This window comes from Crotalus tigris, unplaced genomic scaffold (genome assembly GCF_016545835.1).
Source record: "Crotalus tigris isolate CLP2741 ecotype Arizona unplaced genomic scaffold, ASM1654583v1 scf7180000019078.1875890, whole genome shotgun sequence".
Classification (NCBI taxonomy): domain Eukaryota; kingdom Metazoa; phylum Chordata; class Lepidosauria; order Squamata; family Viperidae; genus Crotalus; species Crotalus tigris.
The window spans coordinates 887942-906488 of NW_024097364.1; the positions used below are offsets into that span (position 1 = coordinate 887942).

An 18547-nucleotide genomic window follows, 5' to 3' on the forward strand; every position below is an offset into this window, starting at 1 on the left:
TATGCATTTGTTGTTATACACCTAACACATCTGTATCCAAATCTACTGAATTTCAATTTTGCTAGTTATCAAATCAATGTCAGTTCACTACTGAGTGGCCAATTTAAGAATCAAAGCAAAGCAATACATCTTTTACTATGATTGTTCCATGTAAAACTTACAAATGTTTAATTCATTTCTTTGTTCTGCCCAACCAGGCCAAGAATTTCCTTAGTCCAGAAGATATACTTAAAGGAGAAGCAGAAGAAAGTCTAAAAACAGTTCAGAAAGCTTTTAATGTTTTTGATTACTTTAAACAAATTTTTGAAGAAAGAAGAGAAAATCTTAGCAATTATTTCCAGCCAGGTCAAGAAGTAAAGCAATGGGATTTTCCTTCTGTAATGGTTTTTGCAAAACTGAATAATTTCCTAGAGAGGCTTCACGTAGTACATGTAAGTTCTTTGCTGTGAAAAACAGAACAATGAACAATCTATAATGTATAGAAGCAATGTATTTTATTGTCACCCTTTCCTGCAACCCATTTCCCATATTTTTTCTTGATTCTTGGCTTTAATGGTTTAAACTGTGGATTTAGACCCTTTCCCCACTTGTATCTGACTATGGAACAATCTTGACAACCAACTGTCGGTCGTTTACAGTGGTTCAGTGATGTTCCCTCCTGCCAGGGTTTTTGGGTATGACCTTCAGGACTATTGTGGTTTGAGCAGCAGGGAAGCTCAAACCAGAATTCCCCCTTATAGTTGTCTTGTCTCCAAGCTGAAATCTGACTTAGAAACATGGCTTTAAAAAAAGGATAAGCTCAACTAAGACTTGATTGGGAAGATTTACATGGCGAAGGAGGTGAGAGTATGCTGTGCTAATCTGCTTTGGGTGTTAAAAACTTATAGGTAATTTTGGCTGAGCAATTTTGGCCCTAGAGGAGCTGCATTTGATAGTCCAGATGGTAAAAAAAAATGTGGCAATGGTAGCCTGATTCTCTAAGGAGAACCCAAGCATCGCTTTTTAAAAAAAAATATTAATAGACTTACAATATTGTTGTGAAACATACTTAAAAATATTATTAAAAATATTTTTTAAAAAAATTAAAAATACAAAAAGAAGGTATTATATCAGTATTAATGTTGATTTAAAATGTCAATGTTGATAGGAATTAGATTATTTAGCTTTGTATACAGAATTGAATATAATATTGAAAAAAACTACTGCAAATTATATCACAATAGTTGTCCAATAAGGGTTTCTGCTTAATGTAAGGTCTCCACCATATTCTTACTTATTAGAATGTAAGTCTGTTTTTAATTGGTTGTCCACCCCCTACTCCTCTTCTTACAAGTAGCAGTTACTTGTGTGAAGTTAGGCTTATTGGCCTTTGTCTAGTAGTCCATTACAGATCTAGGCACTTCTATTACCTTTTCTGATCCAGATGGGAAGAAATTTTGCTATTCAAAATTTGAGATGATGAGGTAGAAAGAACACTGTGGGATTTTAGGAGAATAATATTTCCCCCAACTGGTGCCTTTTAGATCAACATATTAAAAGCTCCATTATGTGCAAATACACTTTGCAAGCACATACAATAAATATACTTAATGCATAGATTTTAGAGCCTGTAGAGTAAACATTGCTATTGCTACTTAGTTTTAGTCTATAATACTTAAGTTTATGTAGTACTTTATATATTTAGGACTTATGTTTAGTCATTGAGTCCCAATATGATGCACCTGTAGGAAGTTTTTATAATGAATTCCTACCTCTTGGCAAAATCTGCCCAATAAAGTGAAATAACATATCTACTATCATATCAAACTATTAGAGGCAGAGGAAACAAACAATAGAACATGTATAAAAACCCATATTTAGAGTTGGGCCTGCCTGTTTGATTCTGAGAAAATTTGACCTTATTAGCAGTGTTCTAACGTTCTTGTAAAATATTTGTGGCATTTATTTATTTACTATAATTTTTATTTTCGTATTGTATTTGTTTCCTATAGAGACAGGATCCCATGGAAATTGCAGGAAAGAGTGGAGAGCCATTAAAGAGAAAGGCAAAAATTTAGAGGACTTCTGTTCCATATATTTTTGTTTTGGTTCATGAAATGGCTCATGGTTAGAATAAGCCTTAGAATAAGATCCAGTAGTAATACTTTTTAAAAAGTCCTTGATCAATATGGTTGTATATCAGCACTGACAGCAAATAGCACTTGTGACTTATGCTATCTTTCTCTCTGTGTCAATGAGTCAGTCTATAAATTGATAAACAGAAATTATTTTCCTCAGAAAACTATGTGATACATTAGGGATGAGAAATAAATTATCTGAAAAAAGTTTTGGCTTTTTTTTCCTTTTCCTTTTTTTAGCTGGATAATCAGTATGTAATATTGTTAAAGTGCAAAAGCCGACCTAAATGTGAATTGTTGATTTCTGTAGGATCTTCTGATGACAGTTCTGGATATAGAGAAACTGGAGAAACTGGAATTTAGTGGCATAAAAGGCAAATCTCTGAGTCAGCAAGTCTTGAGTATGCATGAAGAATTCCAGGAAATGTATAAAGTATTTTCAGATCGGACGTATGACTGTCTGGATGTGACTAATACGGTAGGTGATTTTGGACTCTAGGAAAGTAGAAGCTCTGTACCTTTGCTAAAGAGGACTTTGGGGTCATATATAAAGAAAAAAATATCTGGTATTAAAAAGTCTGCTCAATAAGAAATGGCTTTTATTCATAAAAATATTTATTTGGTTCCTTTAGGAGTTTGAGAATGATGTGTGTGACTTTAAGAGCAAAATGGAAGACATTGATCGACGATTGGGGTCTCTCTTTGGCACAGCCTTTGATGATGCAGCCAGTGTGGAACATGCATTCAAGGTTTGCAAGTTGTTATACTGAGCTACTGCAGAACACAGCAAATGTGCCCTAGTTATTTTTAAATAATGAAAAATGCTCAGATGAGGTACTAGTTTATGGATTTTTATATTTCAATAAATGCATACTTCAATATCAGTGTGGACTAGAGCGCTGAAATAATTACAATTGTATTCATTTTGATAGTTAGGTCATTAAAGAAAACATGTGAGCAACGACAAGGATTCCTAATGTAAATGATGATTACAGGGCTGTACAATCCCCCCCCCTTTTTTTCCTGTGTGATAGCTGATAGACATTTTTGGAAGCCTCCTGGATCGACCAATGATAGCAGCAGAAGCCTATGATAAATATAATGTTCTCATCACAATGTTTGACAAAGACCTTGATGATGCTAAATTGATCTACCTGAAACGTATTGAGGAGGAGACAGACATAGGTACATGTTGATAACTTTAAAAAGTCTTAATTCTCAGTTAACAGAAAGTCTTAGTGTAAATTGGTCTAAGCAGTTTCATTTTTTAAAATTGCTATAAGGATCAATTATCTTACATAATTGTCATTATAAGTAGATTAAAGATGTAACAAACAGCTACACAAAGTGAGGATGATGTAAAAATAACAGTACACTATGTGTTATCCCAATATCCGGTTATTCAACTGGGCTTCATTTAATGCTGATTCCCAGTTGTATTTTGTTTTAGGAGTAAGGGCTGCTGCTTTTTTAAAAAAAATGTAAATTGCTAGAGAAGTATAGAGTTAAATATTAGTATGATCAGTTGGAATTCACTTTTGGTGGGGAAAATACCTTTTCAGGTGTTATAATATCAGGGTTTTTTATTACTTCAGTTGACAATTAACATTTTTGGAAAACTGATCCCTGTAATGAATTGGATGGTTCCAGGGAATGTGTCTATATCATGTATTTAATCAGGGACAGCATTTTCCCTGACTCTGAATTTTTTGTTGGAAGTTATGATTTTTTTTTAGTATTTTAGCAATCGGTATGATAGTAGTATATTAAGCCTACTTAGAATAAACTTGGTGCATTTTGAGTTTCAGACTCAATTTTGTTTCTCAGGGTATTCACCAGTGCATAAAAATATGCCTTTGGTGGCTGGAGGAGTTCAGTGGGCTCAGGAATTAAAACAGAGGATCCAAAAACCATTTAGTAATTTTAGGCACCCGAGTTACTGGTGAGTATCCTTATTCTAAAGAAAAGGATTTATTTTATCAAACTTTCTGTATCAGTCTTCTGCATGAATGTTAAAACTGAAAGAATGATATTATCTGATATTACAAAATAAGTTTGAAAAGGGGCTTTTGGCCTAGTCTACACTTTTTATTCTTTCCAACTTGATGGAACCTTGGAAAATGAGGCTTGAGACTTGATCCATCTGTTTGTCTTCCAGTAGGATAACTCCTCTCCCCCAAATAAAATAGAACAAGAACAATGTTGGTGTGAACTGGAGAAGCCAACACAAATAATAGCAACAAAGCTATTGTTAAAACAGAATCACAGGTTTCTGTCAGGCTTTCGTGGCTGATGGATTGTTGAGAAAATCAAATGGCTAATGAAGACCCCACCTCTATATTCGAGTGTAGAACATTTTTCTCTCCCTTTTTGTTACATCTTTTGAAGAAAGAAAGATATAACAAATATAATTATTCTGAGGTTTTTGCGAGTGTGATGGAGTGCAGGAAAGGAACGGGAAAGGAACGCGCATTGACGAAAGGGGTGCATTTAGAGCACAACTAGATCAGCTGGGGCCGGTGACACGCTCCAGAAGCCGGAAACAGGCATTTAACGATCATATATAGGTTCTCTCTCAGCGTTTGCCTTTTAACCCAGACGATGTCGAGAGTTATCGACGAAAGCTAGGTTGATTAAATTCTATTTTCTTATTCTCTTGGTGATCATTATTTTAGTAATATATATATGTGTGTGTGTGTGTGTGTGTGTGTGTGTGTGTGTTGCTCCTCGAAGCACGAAGCTGAAAACACCAGCCTGAAGATGACAAATGGGATTTCATCGAAACGTCGCCAAGACACTTCCAATTTTACGCGGGAGAAAACCCGAACAACCAAAGACCTACATACAAACACCCGCGAATAAATATATATATATATATATATATATATATATATATATATATATATATATATATATATAATATTAAAAACAAAACAGTGATTCCTGGGTAGACTCATATTAAACAATAAAATATACGAACACCAGGAAGTTATAAAACTATAAAAAGTTTTAATAAAACCAGAATAAAACCAAGCTTTCGCTGGCATCTGCCAGCATCATCAGGGTAGTCTCCAGTTGATGGGAGAAGCTATTTATAAGTGTAGTGTTCTTTGCGCCCGGCTTCTTGACCTCGTCATGGGTCCCAGCCAATCCACCTGCGTTTTGATCGTAGTTTCTGTGTTGCAAGCTGTAATTTCCTCACTTTCCTTACTTGTGCTGATACGGTAGCTCTTCCTCCCTTCTTTGCATAACTGTAAGTCAGGGGGACTCCTTAATTCCACGTAATTAGATGTGCACTGTCTGTGTTTGTGTTGTTTATTCACCTCATCCTCCTTCTTGATACTCTCTATTTCTCTTCTCCTCCCCCTGTTTCTCTGTTTGCGATCCTCTTTCAAAACTATATCCTCATTGTTTGTCTCTGTAGCCCAAGATTCCATTGTGTTTACATCATCCTGTTTCCCGGTCCTTCGTATCACTTTATTAACTCCCCTTTCTATTTTCTCTTCAATGGGGGTGATTTTAACACCCTCTCCAGAATTCGTGGCACCCACAAATTGATTGCTGACCCCTTTTTTTGAGGGAGCTGTCCCTTCACTGTTGTTTGTGTATTCACTCATTACTTGGGGGTATGCAATCTTCCTTAAAAGGAGAGGGGCGGAATCCTTACGGTCGTGACTTGCATCTCCTTGTGCATTCCTACGGGGAGTCGTACCTCTTTTATAGTTTTATAACTTCCTGGTGTTCGTATATTTTATTGTTTAATATATATGTATATGTATATGTATATGTATGTAGGTCTTTGGTTATTTTCTGCACAAACAGAAAAATATCCACCATCCTAAGAAACTCCAAAGACAAAATTGAGTTAGAAAATCAAGGAGTATATGAAATCCCATGCACTGCTTGCCCCACCACATACATCAGACAAACCAAAAGAAGAATAAGTGCACGCATTGAAGAACACAAAAACTCAGTCAAAAAAGAGGAACCAACTTCTTCCCTGGTCCAATACCTTAAGGCCACAGGACATGAAATAGACTTTAAAAAGACCAGAACTATCACCAAAACTGAACACTTTAATAATAATCAGAGAAGTCATCGAGATAGAAAAACGCCCACCCAGCATGAATAAACGAATGATATCTCCCGCCTACCAGCCGTTTGGAAACCCGCCCTTATTGACAAATGAGTCCCTAACACAAAGAATGACACCAGACCCACACTCACGAAAACCACACAGGATGTCGCCACCACACATCCACCAAAAAGCAAACCCAAACCCACACCGATGATGAGGCATGACCACAAACCAGAAGCCAGACCACAGCTGCATCATTAGCCACTTTAAACTCCTCCAATCCATACATGAAGCAAACTGACACTCACCATGAAGATGAGGTATGACCACGAACGCGAAGCCAAACAACTCACCATCTCAAAACTCCCTACAACTCAGACTAACCTGAGCACAACAAAGCCCCTACCCAAAGAACACTCCCCCATCCAATCAGAGCACAGCCAACCCCCCATCCAATCAGAGCACAGCCAAGCTCCTAACCAATCAGAACACACCTCCACCCAATCAGAACACAGCCAAGCTCCCACCCAATCAGTTCATACCCCCACTGGCAGTGAAAAGGAAGAAACAGCTACAATCACACATTGCTCCTAGAAGCATGAAGCCGAAAATACTAGCCTGAAGACGACAAATGGGACTTCGTCGAAACGTCGCCAAGACACTTCCAATTTTACGCGGGAGAAAACCCGAATAACCGAAGACCTACATACAAACACCCACGAAAACTTTACACTGGGAGTCAATTTTTATGAAATGGATAGATACATAAATAGGGTTATTTCAGATGGGTTCATATTCTATTGTACCAGAAAGAAAAGATAGGACTATTGAAGAGTATTATATAGATCTCTGTAATCATTGATATGGATGGACTTATGAGGACAGTTTGAAAAAAACAACAACCAAATTCTTTGGAAGAGTAAGCCATGATTAATATAATGTGTAACTCAGCTCTCAGGCAGAAAAATATGTCATAGGAAAGTTGTGTCTGTGAGAGTATATATTTCAAGTGGATCACATCTACATGTAAACAATATCTAAAAAGTAACAGAAGAATAACAGAGTTGGAAGGGACTTTGGAGGTCTTCTAGTCCAATTCCCCTGCTTAGGCAAGAAACTCTATACCATTCCAGACAAAGGGTTATTCAATCTGTTCTTAAGAATTTCCAGGGTTGGAGCATTCCAAATTTTTGGAGGCAAGTTGTTCCACTGATTGTGGAACATAATCTGAATATTTTAAAAGTTATTTAAAATATTGACCATCATATAATTTCACTCAAATTAACTAGTATTTGATGCATTTTATGTATAGTTCCTTGGATTCTGCGGAAGGCAAAAAAATGGTGCAGAAGTATGAAGATTTGATCCAGTTATTAGAAAGGTAAACGTGCCTCATTAGAACATCTTGTAAGAATACTGGTAGATTTGCCTTTGCTAAATTATTTTTATTGGTTTGATGCAATATGTAACTAATAGGGGCTTTAGGGTTAATTTTATCCAAATATTTTTTCTTAGTTGCTTAATTAACTAAATTCAGTGTTTTAGAAATGTTTTGTATACAATGTGATATCAACATGGTTATGTTACTAAAGGTCCTCTGGGAGGATAAATAAAAGCACTGATGATGCTACCCAGTTTGGGTAATGAAATGTCTGCAAGAAAACAAGCTCAGAGATCACTAAGGACCCCTCATTTTAACCCCGAACTACAAATATTCTCCTTTATTAACAAATAAAGGGGAAGGGAGGGGAAATTATGGTAATGTCCAAAATATTGTCTTGTAGTACAAATAACATTACTATTTTCTCTCCAGTTCATTTAATTGTCATAATTTCCCCATTTTAACTATTTTCTACCAAGACTTTTTTTTTGAGGGGGGCTATATAGCTACATTCAGTCATGCATAGCATGATCACTTTCTATGTTATTAGAGAAGCTCCTATATGATTACTCTCTCACCACATTCAGCATTAAGCTATTGTAAATAATACAGTTTAGCTATCTAAGATGTTGCTTGTTATTTCTAAATGCCATTTGCTATATTGTATTTCTCACAAGAAGCAGACTTTTATATGCAAATATTTGATGCCTATTATGAAAACGAGATCCTCATGCCTAAAACTATTTTAGAACAATCTAAAATATGGAAGCTTTCTTCTTTAAATGTGGGAGTGCTTTATAATGTCAGTTACTGAAAATTTCAATTCTGGGGATGAGGAATTAAGAATTATTCAAACCCATTTTGTATACAATTTGGGGTGTTATCTTGGGGTTGTGGTTACATAACTGGTAGTATATACGTAAAAGTATTTAGGAGACTAAGCTAAATTTAGCTAGAATAATGAATCCCCTAATTTTTTTATGAACTTCACTTGTGATATAAAATCTAGACAAATCCACTTTGGTGAAATATTAAGCACACATTTCAAGTCTCCAGACCTAACTATATTACCAACTTATTAGAGGATTTTGTGCTCAAAATTAGCATGACTGAATGCAGTATAAGTAAACACAGGCACAATTTAGAATATGGGTGAAATCAACAATGTTGATGCTATAAGGAAGCCCACAGAAGACTTAAAGTTAATTATAAAGACTCAGGAAGCATACCCAATATAATTGTTAAACAGCAGGCAAAGTGAATTGGCCAAATCAGAGCCTAGAGCAACATCTGGAGATAACCAAGGCTAAGTTACACTGTTCATGTTGAAGCTGGATTACTTATGGTCATAGGATATAAACAACAGCCAGTATAATATTTATTACAGCGTGTAATTTACTACAAATTAAATACTTTTCTGCTCTACACAATACCACCTTTTCTAGTCTCAAAATAGATATTTGTAAGGGTTCACTTATGGATACATGTTTTACTCTTAAAGACATGTTCTTTCCTACATGGCACTTCATAGGCTAACATTTTGACTTTGCACTACTATGTTTGCACTACTGAGTAGACTTCATTCTGAGTGGGCTTCATTCTCTGTTCCAGACTCAAGTGCCACTTTCCCAGATTCTTTTAGATAGGATCCTGTTTTTTTAAAATAGAATTTGGGCTTACAGATATTTGAAGCCCTATTACATCTCCAGATTTTAATTTACATATCTTAGATAAACATAACTCATATGACTGCTTTATCTAGAATAGAATGTAGAATACAATAGAGCTGGAAGGGATCTTGGAGGTCTTCTACTCCAGCCCCCTGCTCAAACAGGAAACCCTATATCATTTTAGACAAGTGACTGTCTAGTTTCTTCTTAAAAACCACCAGTGATGAAGCACCCGCAACTTCTGAAGACAAGCTGTTCCACTGGTTAATTCTCCTCACTATTAGGAAGTTTCTCCTTAATCGCTTCTATCCCTTATTACAGTGTTTCTCAACCTTGACAATTTTAAGGCATGTGGACTTCAACTCCCAGAATTCCACAGCCAGCATTGCTGGCTGTGGAATTCTGGGAGTTGAAGTCCACATGCCTTAAAATTGTCAAGGTTGAGAAACACTACCTTATTAGTTTCTATCTCTTGTTTTGTTTCTTGCCCTTTAGTGCTTTGGAAAATAAGTTGACCCCCTCTTCTTTGTGGCAGCCCCTCAAATACTGGAATATTGCTATCATGTCACCCCTACTCCTTCTTTTCTCTAGACTAGCCAAACCTAAATCCTGCAACCTTTCTTCATATGTTTTAGTCTCCACGCCTTTAATCATTTTAGTTGCTTTTCTCTGCACTTTCTCCAAAGTCTCAACATCTTTTTTGTTATATAGTGACCAAAGCTGGGTGCAGTATTCCAGATGTGGTCTTACTAAGGTTTTATAAAGTGATATAAATACTTAATGTGATTTTGATTCTATGGCCTTTGTTTATACAACCAAGGATTGTATTAGCGTTTTTGGCTGCCGCCGCACACTGCTGGGTCATGTTTAAGTGATCATCCACTAGGACTCCAAGGTCCCTCTCACAGTTACTGTTTTGAAGCCAGGTTTCTTGTGATTCACTTTGCACATTGGATCATGTTTATATGTTGTAAGTGAAAAATACCTGAAAGTTGATTGAGCAGCAACCTTGGAATCTTCTGAGAGTGGTGGTTATGTGGAGAAATGACTTTATAGGAAGAAACCAAGTAGTTTTCTAGACAGTAGGGACAAGGGGCAAGAACTTCCACCTACAATTTTTTCACTTCAGATTTGCTTGCAACGTAGCCAGGAAATCTCTTCCAATAACACTGTTGACAGTGCATAGAAATGTTGACATGATTGCTTGGTCTTCTGGCAGATATCAAAAGAAGTTGTATGAGGAATGGTTCCAGACTGTCTCTGTGAAAGCTCAGTATAATCTCACTCAACCGCTTATCCAACGAGATTCAGAGAGTAAACTGATTATGGTCAATTTTGACCCTCAGGTAAGATGAAAGAATGTTGATCTTCTGTAAGACTTCTCCCTCTTCTTTTTGGCAGAAACAGGTGCAGTTTTACAAAGTGAGGTAATGCTTGGAGCCAAGAATGGCTCAATCTCTGCTACTGCTCAAGGAGATAGAGATTTACAAGACTAAAAAAAAATATCCTACAGAATAGCAACATCATTATTTGCCCAGTGCCATTCAGTGGAGCTCGAATGTAGTTCACATATCCAAAATTAAACATTTTATCCAACAGAAAATATGCTGAATTAAAACAAAAGCCCAACCTAATTTTCTGTCTATAGTCACAGATCAATCATATGCATATAAAAATCTCCAAGCAGAAAGAGAAAGAAGATAATTTTGTTTAAATCCATCACTTGTGCCCAGTTGATATTGAGAAGCATGTTGCTTTTTCAATGTAGTTTCTGTTAACCGCTATAGGGTTAACTGATAAACTTTTATGAATTTGATTATAAAAGCAATGCTCTTCCTATTTCCTAGTAATTTATATAAACATTTGTGAGATTAAAAATGGAGTTGCTATATGTAGAAATACTTGTGGTTGAATTTTAGAAATATCTCATATTGGTGAGATGACAATCCAAAAGGTACCCTCTAATTAATATTTTTGAGTTGAAAAGGAAGCTTTCTTCCTGTATTCCTATTTGGTTATTCAGAAAGTTCTGTAATTGAATTTCTAAATAGATCTACAGAGAGAGAAGAGAAGAAACATAACTTTTTTTATAGGAAAAAAAGAATACCAATGAAAAGGTTTCAAAACTTTATTTTACTTTGTGATTTTCTAGCTGGTGTCCGTTCTAAGAGAAGTGAGCTACCTTGGAGAAGATCAGATTGGGAATATCCCAGAAACAGCAGCAGAAATATATTCTTCTAGGGAATCCTTCAGACAATTAGTGGCTAACTTGGATTTAATGGTTACTTGGTACAACAAAATATTGTGCACTGTCCTAGAGGTGGAATATCCACTCATACAAAGTCAACTGCGTGAAATTGATATTCAGCTGAAAGAAGCAGAAGAAACATTAAATTGGAAAACAAAAGGTATGCTCTGCTGGTAGAGTCCATGTAGTAAAAATAAAGTGATTTCTGATCTTTCAGCCAAGCTGGGTCTTCTTCAGAAAGCTCTCCTTGCTCACATTTTCTCCTTTGCAGATGAATGTGAACATTACCAAATTGGGTGAAAAAATATCGTGTTCTTTCTTATTCCTGGTGTCCTCTGTGCACTGTAATCATCTGGTGTCTATAGTGCTATGTACATTTCAACCCAATACAAAGGTTGAACTTAGCTTGAATGTTGGGGCGTTTATTTTTCACTTTTAATAGTCAGGGAACATGGCTCTTTGGCATTTGAGAAGAACCTATGAGCGTAAAAAGAGAAGAAATAATGAAAAAATATTTGGAGGATGGCCCAAAGATGCTTTTTCATGAGGCAACTGGATTTTCTTTTTTTTTTTTGAAGACGTTTCTCATCCAAGAAGCTTCTTCAGCTCTGACTGGATGGTGCTTCTTGGATGAGAAGTGAAACGCCTTCAAAGAAAAAACAAGGAAGTCCAGTTGCCTCGTGAAAAAGCATCTTTGGGACAATTATGACCTGGATGACTGAGAATCTCCATAGACATTTGGAAGATGGGAAGTCATGCTGGTTCTGATTCAATTCTGAGTAGCTGGAATGGAATAGATGGCTGAGATTCTCTTCCCAAAATTAAAGAAAAAGTAATGGTAGTTGACATTAAATGTTGAAGATTGTATAATAATGAGAATTGTGTTTTAAGCCTTCTGTGTTAGATTATTTTTGCTTTGGCAAAATTATACTGTACTCATGCAAAGGCTATATTTGTGAAGGAAAACAGCTCATGTTCTGTAACATTTTCTCTCAATTCATTTGTTTCCAAAGGGAACGCCATCTGGCCTTTCAGTAAGAGCACAGCAAGAAATGGTTTTCCCCCTCAGTTTTATAGATTGGATGACTTGTCATTGTTAGCTTCTTAAAATGTTCTCCATTGTTGCTTTTATTGGAAGGCCTTTGGGATTGTATTTCACACATGGTTAACAGTGTTCGAAACCTTGAACAAATGATCCAGAAAACCAAAAACAACATTGAGGAAATTCAGAATATTATGAAATCTTGGGTCTTTCCAGTTTTTGAAAGAAAAGATGGGAAAAAAGAATCTCTGCTATACTTGGATAATCAGCAAGAACGACTGAACAAACACTATCAACTCGTTATAGATTCAGGCCATAAGATCCATTTTCTAATTAAGGTATGGCATGCGTATATGGACATAACTAATCTGTTAGGAAGAGTCACCTGCAAGTATTTTGTTCCCATGACTAAAAGTATTAAATAATTATACACATGAAGTGGCTCATCCATGCTCTCACTTTAATATGCATATATATATTAACGTTACACGAGGAGTGCCAGGTCAGAAATTGGTAGCTGCTTTCATCATATATGCCTGTTTGCATTTAGAGCAGGTTGGGATATAAACCACACCTACAAATGAAGATGTCTCTAATTAAATAGAAAGATTCTGATATTGTACCTTGTATAGATGTTTCATTATTCGGTATAGATTGATTTTATTTCATATATTCACAACAAAACAAAATACTGAAGTACCACAAAAACTACTAAAAAAATATAAATCTAGAAGAGACAACAAAAACTTATGCTATCCAGAATGAAGAGGGAGAAAAAAAGCAACCCTTTCTGAACATCTAGTGAGGTATCTGGTAAATACGTCTTGTATTTACCCCCCCTTTTTATGCAATTTTTTTTTTGATGAATTAGTCTCATCTTAAAACAATGAAAAACATATTTAATATTCTTTATAACCCAAGACTGACGTTAAAATTTTATTATTTTATAAGTTATCTGTTTCCAATTCTTTATTCTATATTTCTTGTAATTTGTCAAAATTTATCTTTGTAAGTAAGATTCCTCAATTGTCGGTTGATTGTTGGTTTAGCGACCCAAATACTTCTTCAATTATATTCAGAACTGTAGGTGTTGCCAAAATTGCTAACACATTAGGTCCAATTTGGGAAAAGATCAATTAAAAATATTGTAAATTATATTCCTTTAAGACAGATTTTAGACAACGTTATTCTTTCTATCTCCCCTCAAAGGTTTTTAAGGCATTATTATGATACTAATAACCAGATCTAAAATATTATTCACTTTTTGAGCCAAACATAAAACAAAAACATTTTTTGCACTATTATTAAATATGATTATGCCAGAGAATCAACTCAAATCGAATCTTTATTATGATCAAAGACCAGCATAATCCACAGAATCGATTAGGAGAACAATGGTCAAATCCCCTTAAAATCCCCTTCTCAGAAACATCCAGTTATATATTGATGCCTTTAATGCTTGGAACATAATGAAATTCTAAATAAAATTGAACTAAATTTTCAAAGGAAGTTTCCAGTAGAAGTTCTAGAAAGATGGTGGTTGCATGATGTCAAAAGATTCATAGGGAGAAGATCTGGGATCCACTTAGCATATTCAGGTAAAAGATTAGGCAGCAAGTGATGGGTGAATATACTGAAATATTTGAGTACTTGTATCAGGCACAGTTAGTGACGATCTGTACTAATGATTCCTATTGTTTCCTTTATGCAAACCTCAAGCACATCCTCAAACATTTTTTCAGACCACTAAATGTCGCACTTGCAGACTCCATAGGACATCTGACACCTACAGTCACATCAGAATGTATGATTTCCCCAAGCAGTATTTGTAAGAAATATATTGAAAAAAGTAAAAGAGAATACTAGGTAGTGCTGTTTCTACCTTTTTAATTAGTACTGAGACAAGTTCAAAGCATGTCTTTTGATTATGATTTCTTTATATATAGGAAAATTTAAGACTCTTTGAAGCAGATCCATCTTCTGATGTATGGAAAGCTTATCTGGAGCACATAGATGAGATCATTTTGGATGGATTCTTTAATGTCATTGAATGTTCACTTAAATACCTTTTGGAAAACACAGGTGAACTTGTCCTTCTAGACTAGACTCCTTTCTTATTTATTTTAGGGGTGGTTATTTCATTATTGTTGTATCTATTGTGAACATAGAGGTGGTGATGGTAGAGATGGAGAGAACGTTGGATTTTCATGTTCTAATCTGAATGCAGTGTGCAGAATTAGGATTACAAAAGATCTGGGCTGTGAAAACAAGATTTCTCCCTTTGTATCTGTATTTATTTTGCTGGGATCAAAAATAAGAGTTTAAAATCAAAGGTATGATATTTTTTCACAAAATTATGCTGATGTCTATGTCTATTCATTTAATGCAGTGTAGAGGACATAGAGAAATAACCTTGAAGAATAGGAGAAAAAACTGCTACTAAAGCAATGGTCAGATAAATGGGTCTTCAGCGTGGGTCAAGAAACTAGCTTGAAAAACATCTCAGTCAAGCCTCATCCTAAGTTTCCATGAAGATAGTGAAAGAGGAGGAATGTTCAGACTATAGCTGTTACAATAAAAGTAGTCCTGACTTACATGGGCCTTGTGGACCATAGGCTGTTTACCTTGTACTGCTGACATGCTGCTTGCTTCATCTGTGTTAGGCTACAGTTCCTAGACTTTATAGCCAGCATGGCCTTTGGTTGGACTGGCTGAGAACTCTAAAAATAGTAACCTAAGATATCTGAAGCATGCCAAACTGTGGAAAGTGGTAGTAGTGTTCCATTGCAGAGGCGGGAAGGAACTGCTAGCTGACCAGTTACATCTGCCTTCTTATCCTGCAGATTCCAAGGCAGGCCATGCTTCTCTTTTCAAAGTGCAACTAGAGCTGTCTGTCCCTGAGATGCTATTTCGCCCTTCGCTGGATGCTGGTGCCAGCGATGGTTTCTATGATATAGTTGAAGGTCTTGTGAATAAGATCTATCGGATCTCTTCCCTGGTACCAAGGCTTGCAGATCATTGCACATTTCCTCATTATCAGGTTTGATCGTTGGTGGCTATAATCCCCTATTATATGTGAGTCTATGCCTCCATTCTTCTTTTTAGTTCAGGGTTGTGTTTCTGTCTCCTGACAGGCTGACATGGAGGAGATGGCTGACCTTGCTGACATGCGCCAAACCTTAATGGGGCGTGTCCAGAAGATGATCTCAGCTTGTGTTGACTATCGCAACTCCTTTGATCAGTACTCCTATCTCTATGTGGATGACAGAAAGGAATTCTTACGTCAGTTCCTCTTATATGGTCACGTTCTCACCGCAGAGGAGATAGAGGTCCATGCAGAAGAAGGGGTCCCAGAGACCCCTCCAACACTTCAGCAGTTCAGAGAGCAAATAGACTCCTATGAGAGGGTCTATGAAGAAGTAAGCCACCTGGAACCAGTCTGTGTACTTGACAGCTGGATGAAAGTAGATGCCCGTTCCTTCAAAGCATCTCTTCTGGGTATAATTAAAAAATGGAGTTTCATGTTCAAGCAGCATCTTATGGATCACGTGACCCACAGGTACCGCTACTTTTCTTGCTCCGCTTAGATCTTTTATGTGAAGTAGAAAATGTGGTTAAAAGGAATGGATAAACGTCTAGACCCAAAGCTTCTTTTTTTTGTGGCACTCCAGCTTCTGCACTGTACATCAATGCAATTTTTAAATAGCTGGCATTGTGGCGTCCCTCTCTTTTCAGGCAGAAACAAGTAGGTCCAGTAGATGTAAATTGTACAAAAAAATTGTGGTGCTTAAGAAAATGTCCAAGAATTCCCAATATCTTGTAGTTTGGTTCATTTCCTTTCGTTATAACACCAGCTGCTTGTTCATGCATGTGTTAAAAACTTGACCCATGAGAAATCAGTTTGATGTTCTGTGAATCACAGTATTTTTCTTCTTAAGGATCCTGTTGAATGTCATATTTCCAGAACTTGATTTAAAATTATCATAGATGTAATGTTTTCAATCAGACTCATTTGATTCATGGCCATTTTTCATTTGGTGTCTGTTTTTCAAAATGTCCTTGAATTCCTTTAGATCAATGGTTCTCAACCTTTCTAATGCCGTGACCCCATAATACAGTTCCCCATGTTATGGTGACCCCCAAGTGGGTGTGGCCACCAATAAGAGGGAGTAGGACAGCTAGGGAAAAGGGAAAAAAATGGCGGACAGCGTGGTTTGGCGACCCCCGTGAAATGGTCATTCGACCCCAAATGGGGTCCCGACCCACAGGTTGAGAACCACTGCTTTAGATCAACTCTTTTGTTCCCACATGGAATGATCTGTGCTTATTTGTTTGGCTTTGAGTCAGTTTCATAGACCTTACTTCAGTGATCTTTTAAGTGAGCATTGTACATATAGCAAATGCCTATATGCTGGAGTGATTTCTATTTGGGAGGAATTAAAATTCATATATGATTGGAACAATTAGTAAAATTAATACCCACACTAACAAATAATGAGAAGAATTAGTTCAGGCAATTTACAATTACTACAATTCCAAAGATATATACATGAGAAAAAAGAAACTACAGGGAAACAATTATACATTTTCCAAAGGGGGAAAACTGTTTAATTAGCATGACCAATGCCTAATACATGGATAGCGTGCTGATTCTAAATATTCTAAATATTAAAAGTTTTTAATTTTAACAAAAATAAAGAAGAAAATATAGTATGTACTAAATATGGCCTTATTAAAGAAACATCAGGGACTGGGTGATTGTGCAGACTAGGGAATCTTTTATTAGTGGTAAAAATTGAAAAGTTAAATAGAAAAGTAGGGCAGTATCAGTTGATCATTACTTTTTTCAAAGAAGAGAATGTAAAAGAATGCATTCCCAAGTTGCTGTAAACAGTAGACAGGAATAATAGACTGGAATTGATGCATACAAACTACCTTTAGATCAAGATAGGGAAGTTCCAATCTTTGGGATTGATTAGCCATTGTTTGTCACAGCTTTGCAGGCCCTTCACCTCCAGAATCACAGTAATTACTTTGTTTTGGCTACTATGCACTTAACCGAATCTCACATTTTCTAAACTATACCAGCTGGAGCACTTCCTAAAGTTAGGTCTGATTATGGAAATTGTAATCTTATTCTATAATCTAATGATCTGGAGAGCATTAGCTTGATGGATTCTCTGGTTGTTTTTTTCTTTTTTTCTTGCTTGTAATTGCCTCATCCTATGCATAATTTTATGATCTGAAGGGATAAGCAATATCACCATTAAATGTCTTCAGTGTTGGTTTAAAGTTCCTTCTCTTTTTGCGTACTCCCACGGTTATGCTTTAAATGTCATGACTAATTGTTGCAGCAAACAATAATCAAATGGCAATGACTGAATCCTTGTTGAAGGGATTACAGTACAGCAATCTCTGTGAGGTCTTGTGGGATATAGCTGGAAATATGCAGTAATTGTAGTTTATTCTGGGATAAAATGAGGGACACTAATTATATTTCCAAATTATGAGCATAAAATCATCAGAAAAATATATGAAATGAGAATGCCTGATTATTCCCAAGAGAAGATCGTGTCATAGTTTTTCAAGTAATGAGAAACTTCAGAAGTTCTGTGGACTGACTGGCATTTTCTCCTACTTATATTAACACTGACTACATACATTTAACATGTTTTGGATTTCAGCTTTCTTCAAAAGTGGAGAAGAATGAGCCCAAGGAATATTGCAAATAATTGTCCATTTCTTTTAGGAAAAAAAAGTAAACGTATCAAATATGTTTTCTAAAAATGGGATCATTTTTCAGTTTCCTCTGAGTAGAAGGGATTCATTTTGTCAAATCAATTATTTACACTGTTTCTTCAGTGCAGAAAAAGAGGATCAAGCTGCTATCCTTTCTTTAGAATGGGAAAAGAGCAGTGTAGTCCTTTTTTGTCCATGTAGTTTAAAGAGAGAACTATTTCCTGCTGTGGCTTTCCAGCAGTGGACATTTCATGATGTATTACCTCTGAATG

The 18547-nt window shown here is 36.1% G+C and overlaps 1 protein-coding gene across 4 annotated transcripts in view; it reads left to right on the top strand.

The window, feature by feature from the left end:
• The window catches only part of DNAH9 (dynein axonemal heavy chain 9), a 232556-nt gene that overhangs the window by 19871 nt on the left and 194138 nt on the right, over nt 1-18547 (top strand). For all 4 annotated transcript variants that reach the window (XM_039359504.1, XM_039359501.1, XM_039359502.1 and 1 more), the window contains 12 exons: nt 198-431; nt 2428-2595; nt 2750-2866; nt 3152-3302; nt 3945-4059; nt 7508-7576; nt 10466-10592; nt 11399-11654; nt 12633-12874; nt 14483-14618; nt 15380-15576; nt 15671-16095. In XM_039359504.1, the coding sequence (XP_039215438.1) occupies nt 198-431; nt 2428-2595; nt 2750-2866; nt 3152-3302; nt 3945-4059; nt 7508-7576; nt 10466-10592; nt 11399-11654; nt 12633-12874; nt 14483-14618; nt 15380-15576; nt 15671-16095 (2237 nt within the window). The remainder of the gene's footprint in view (nt 1-197; nt 432-2427; nt 2596-2749; nt 2867-3151; nt 3303-3944; nt 4060-7507; nt 7577-10465; nt 10593-11398; nt 11655-12632; nt 12875-14482; nt 14619-15379; nt 15577-15670; nt 16096-18547) is intronic.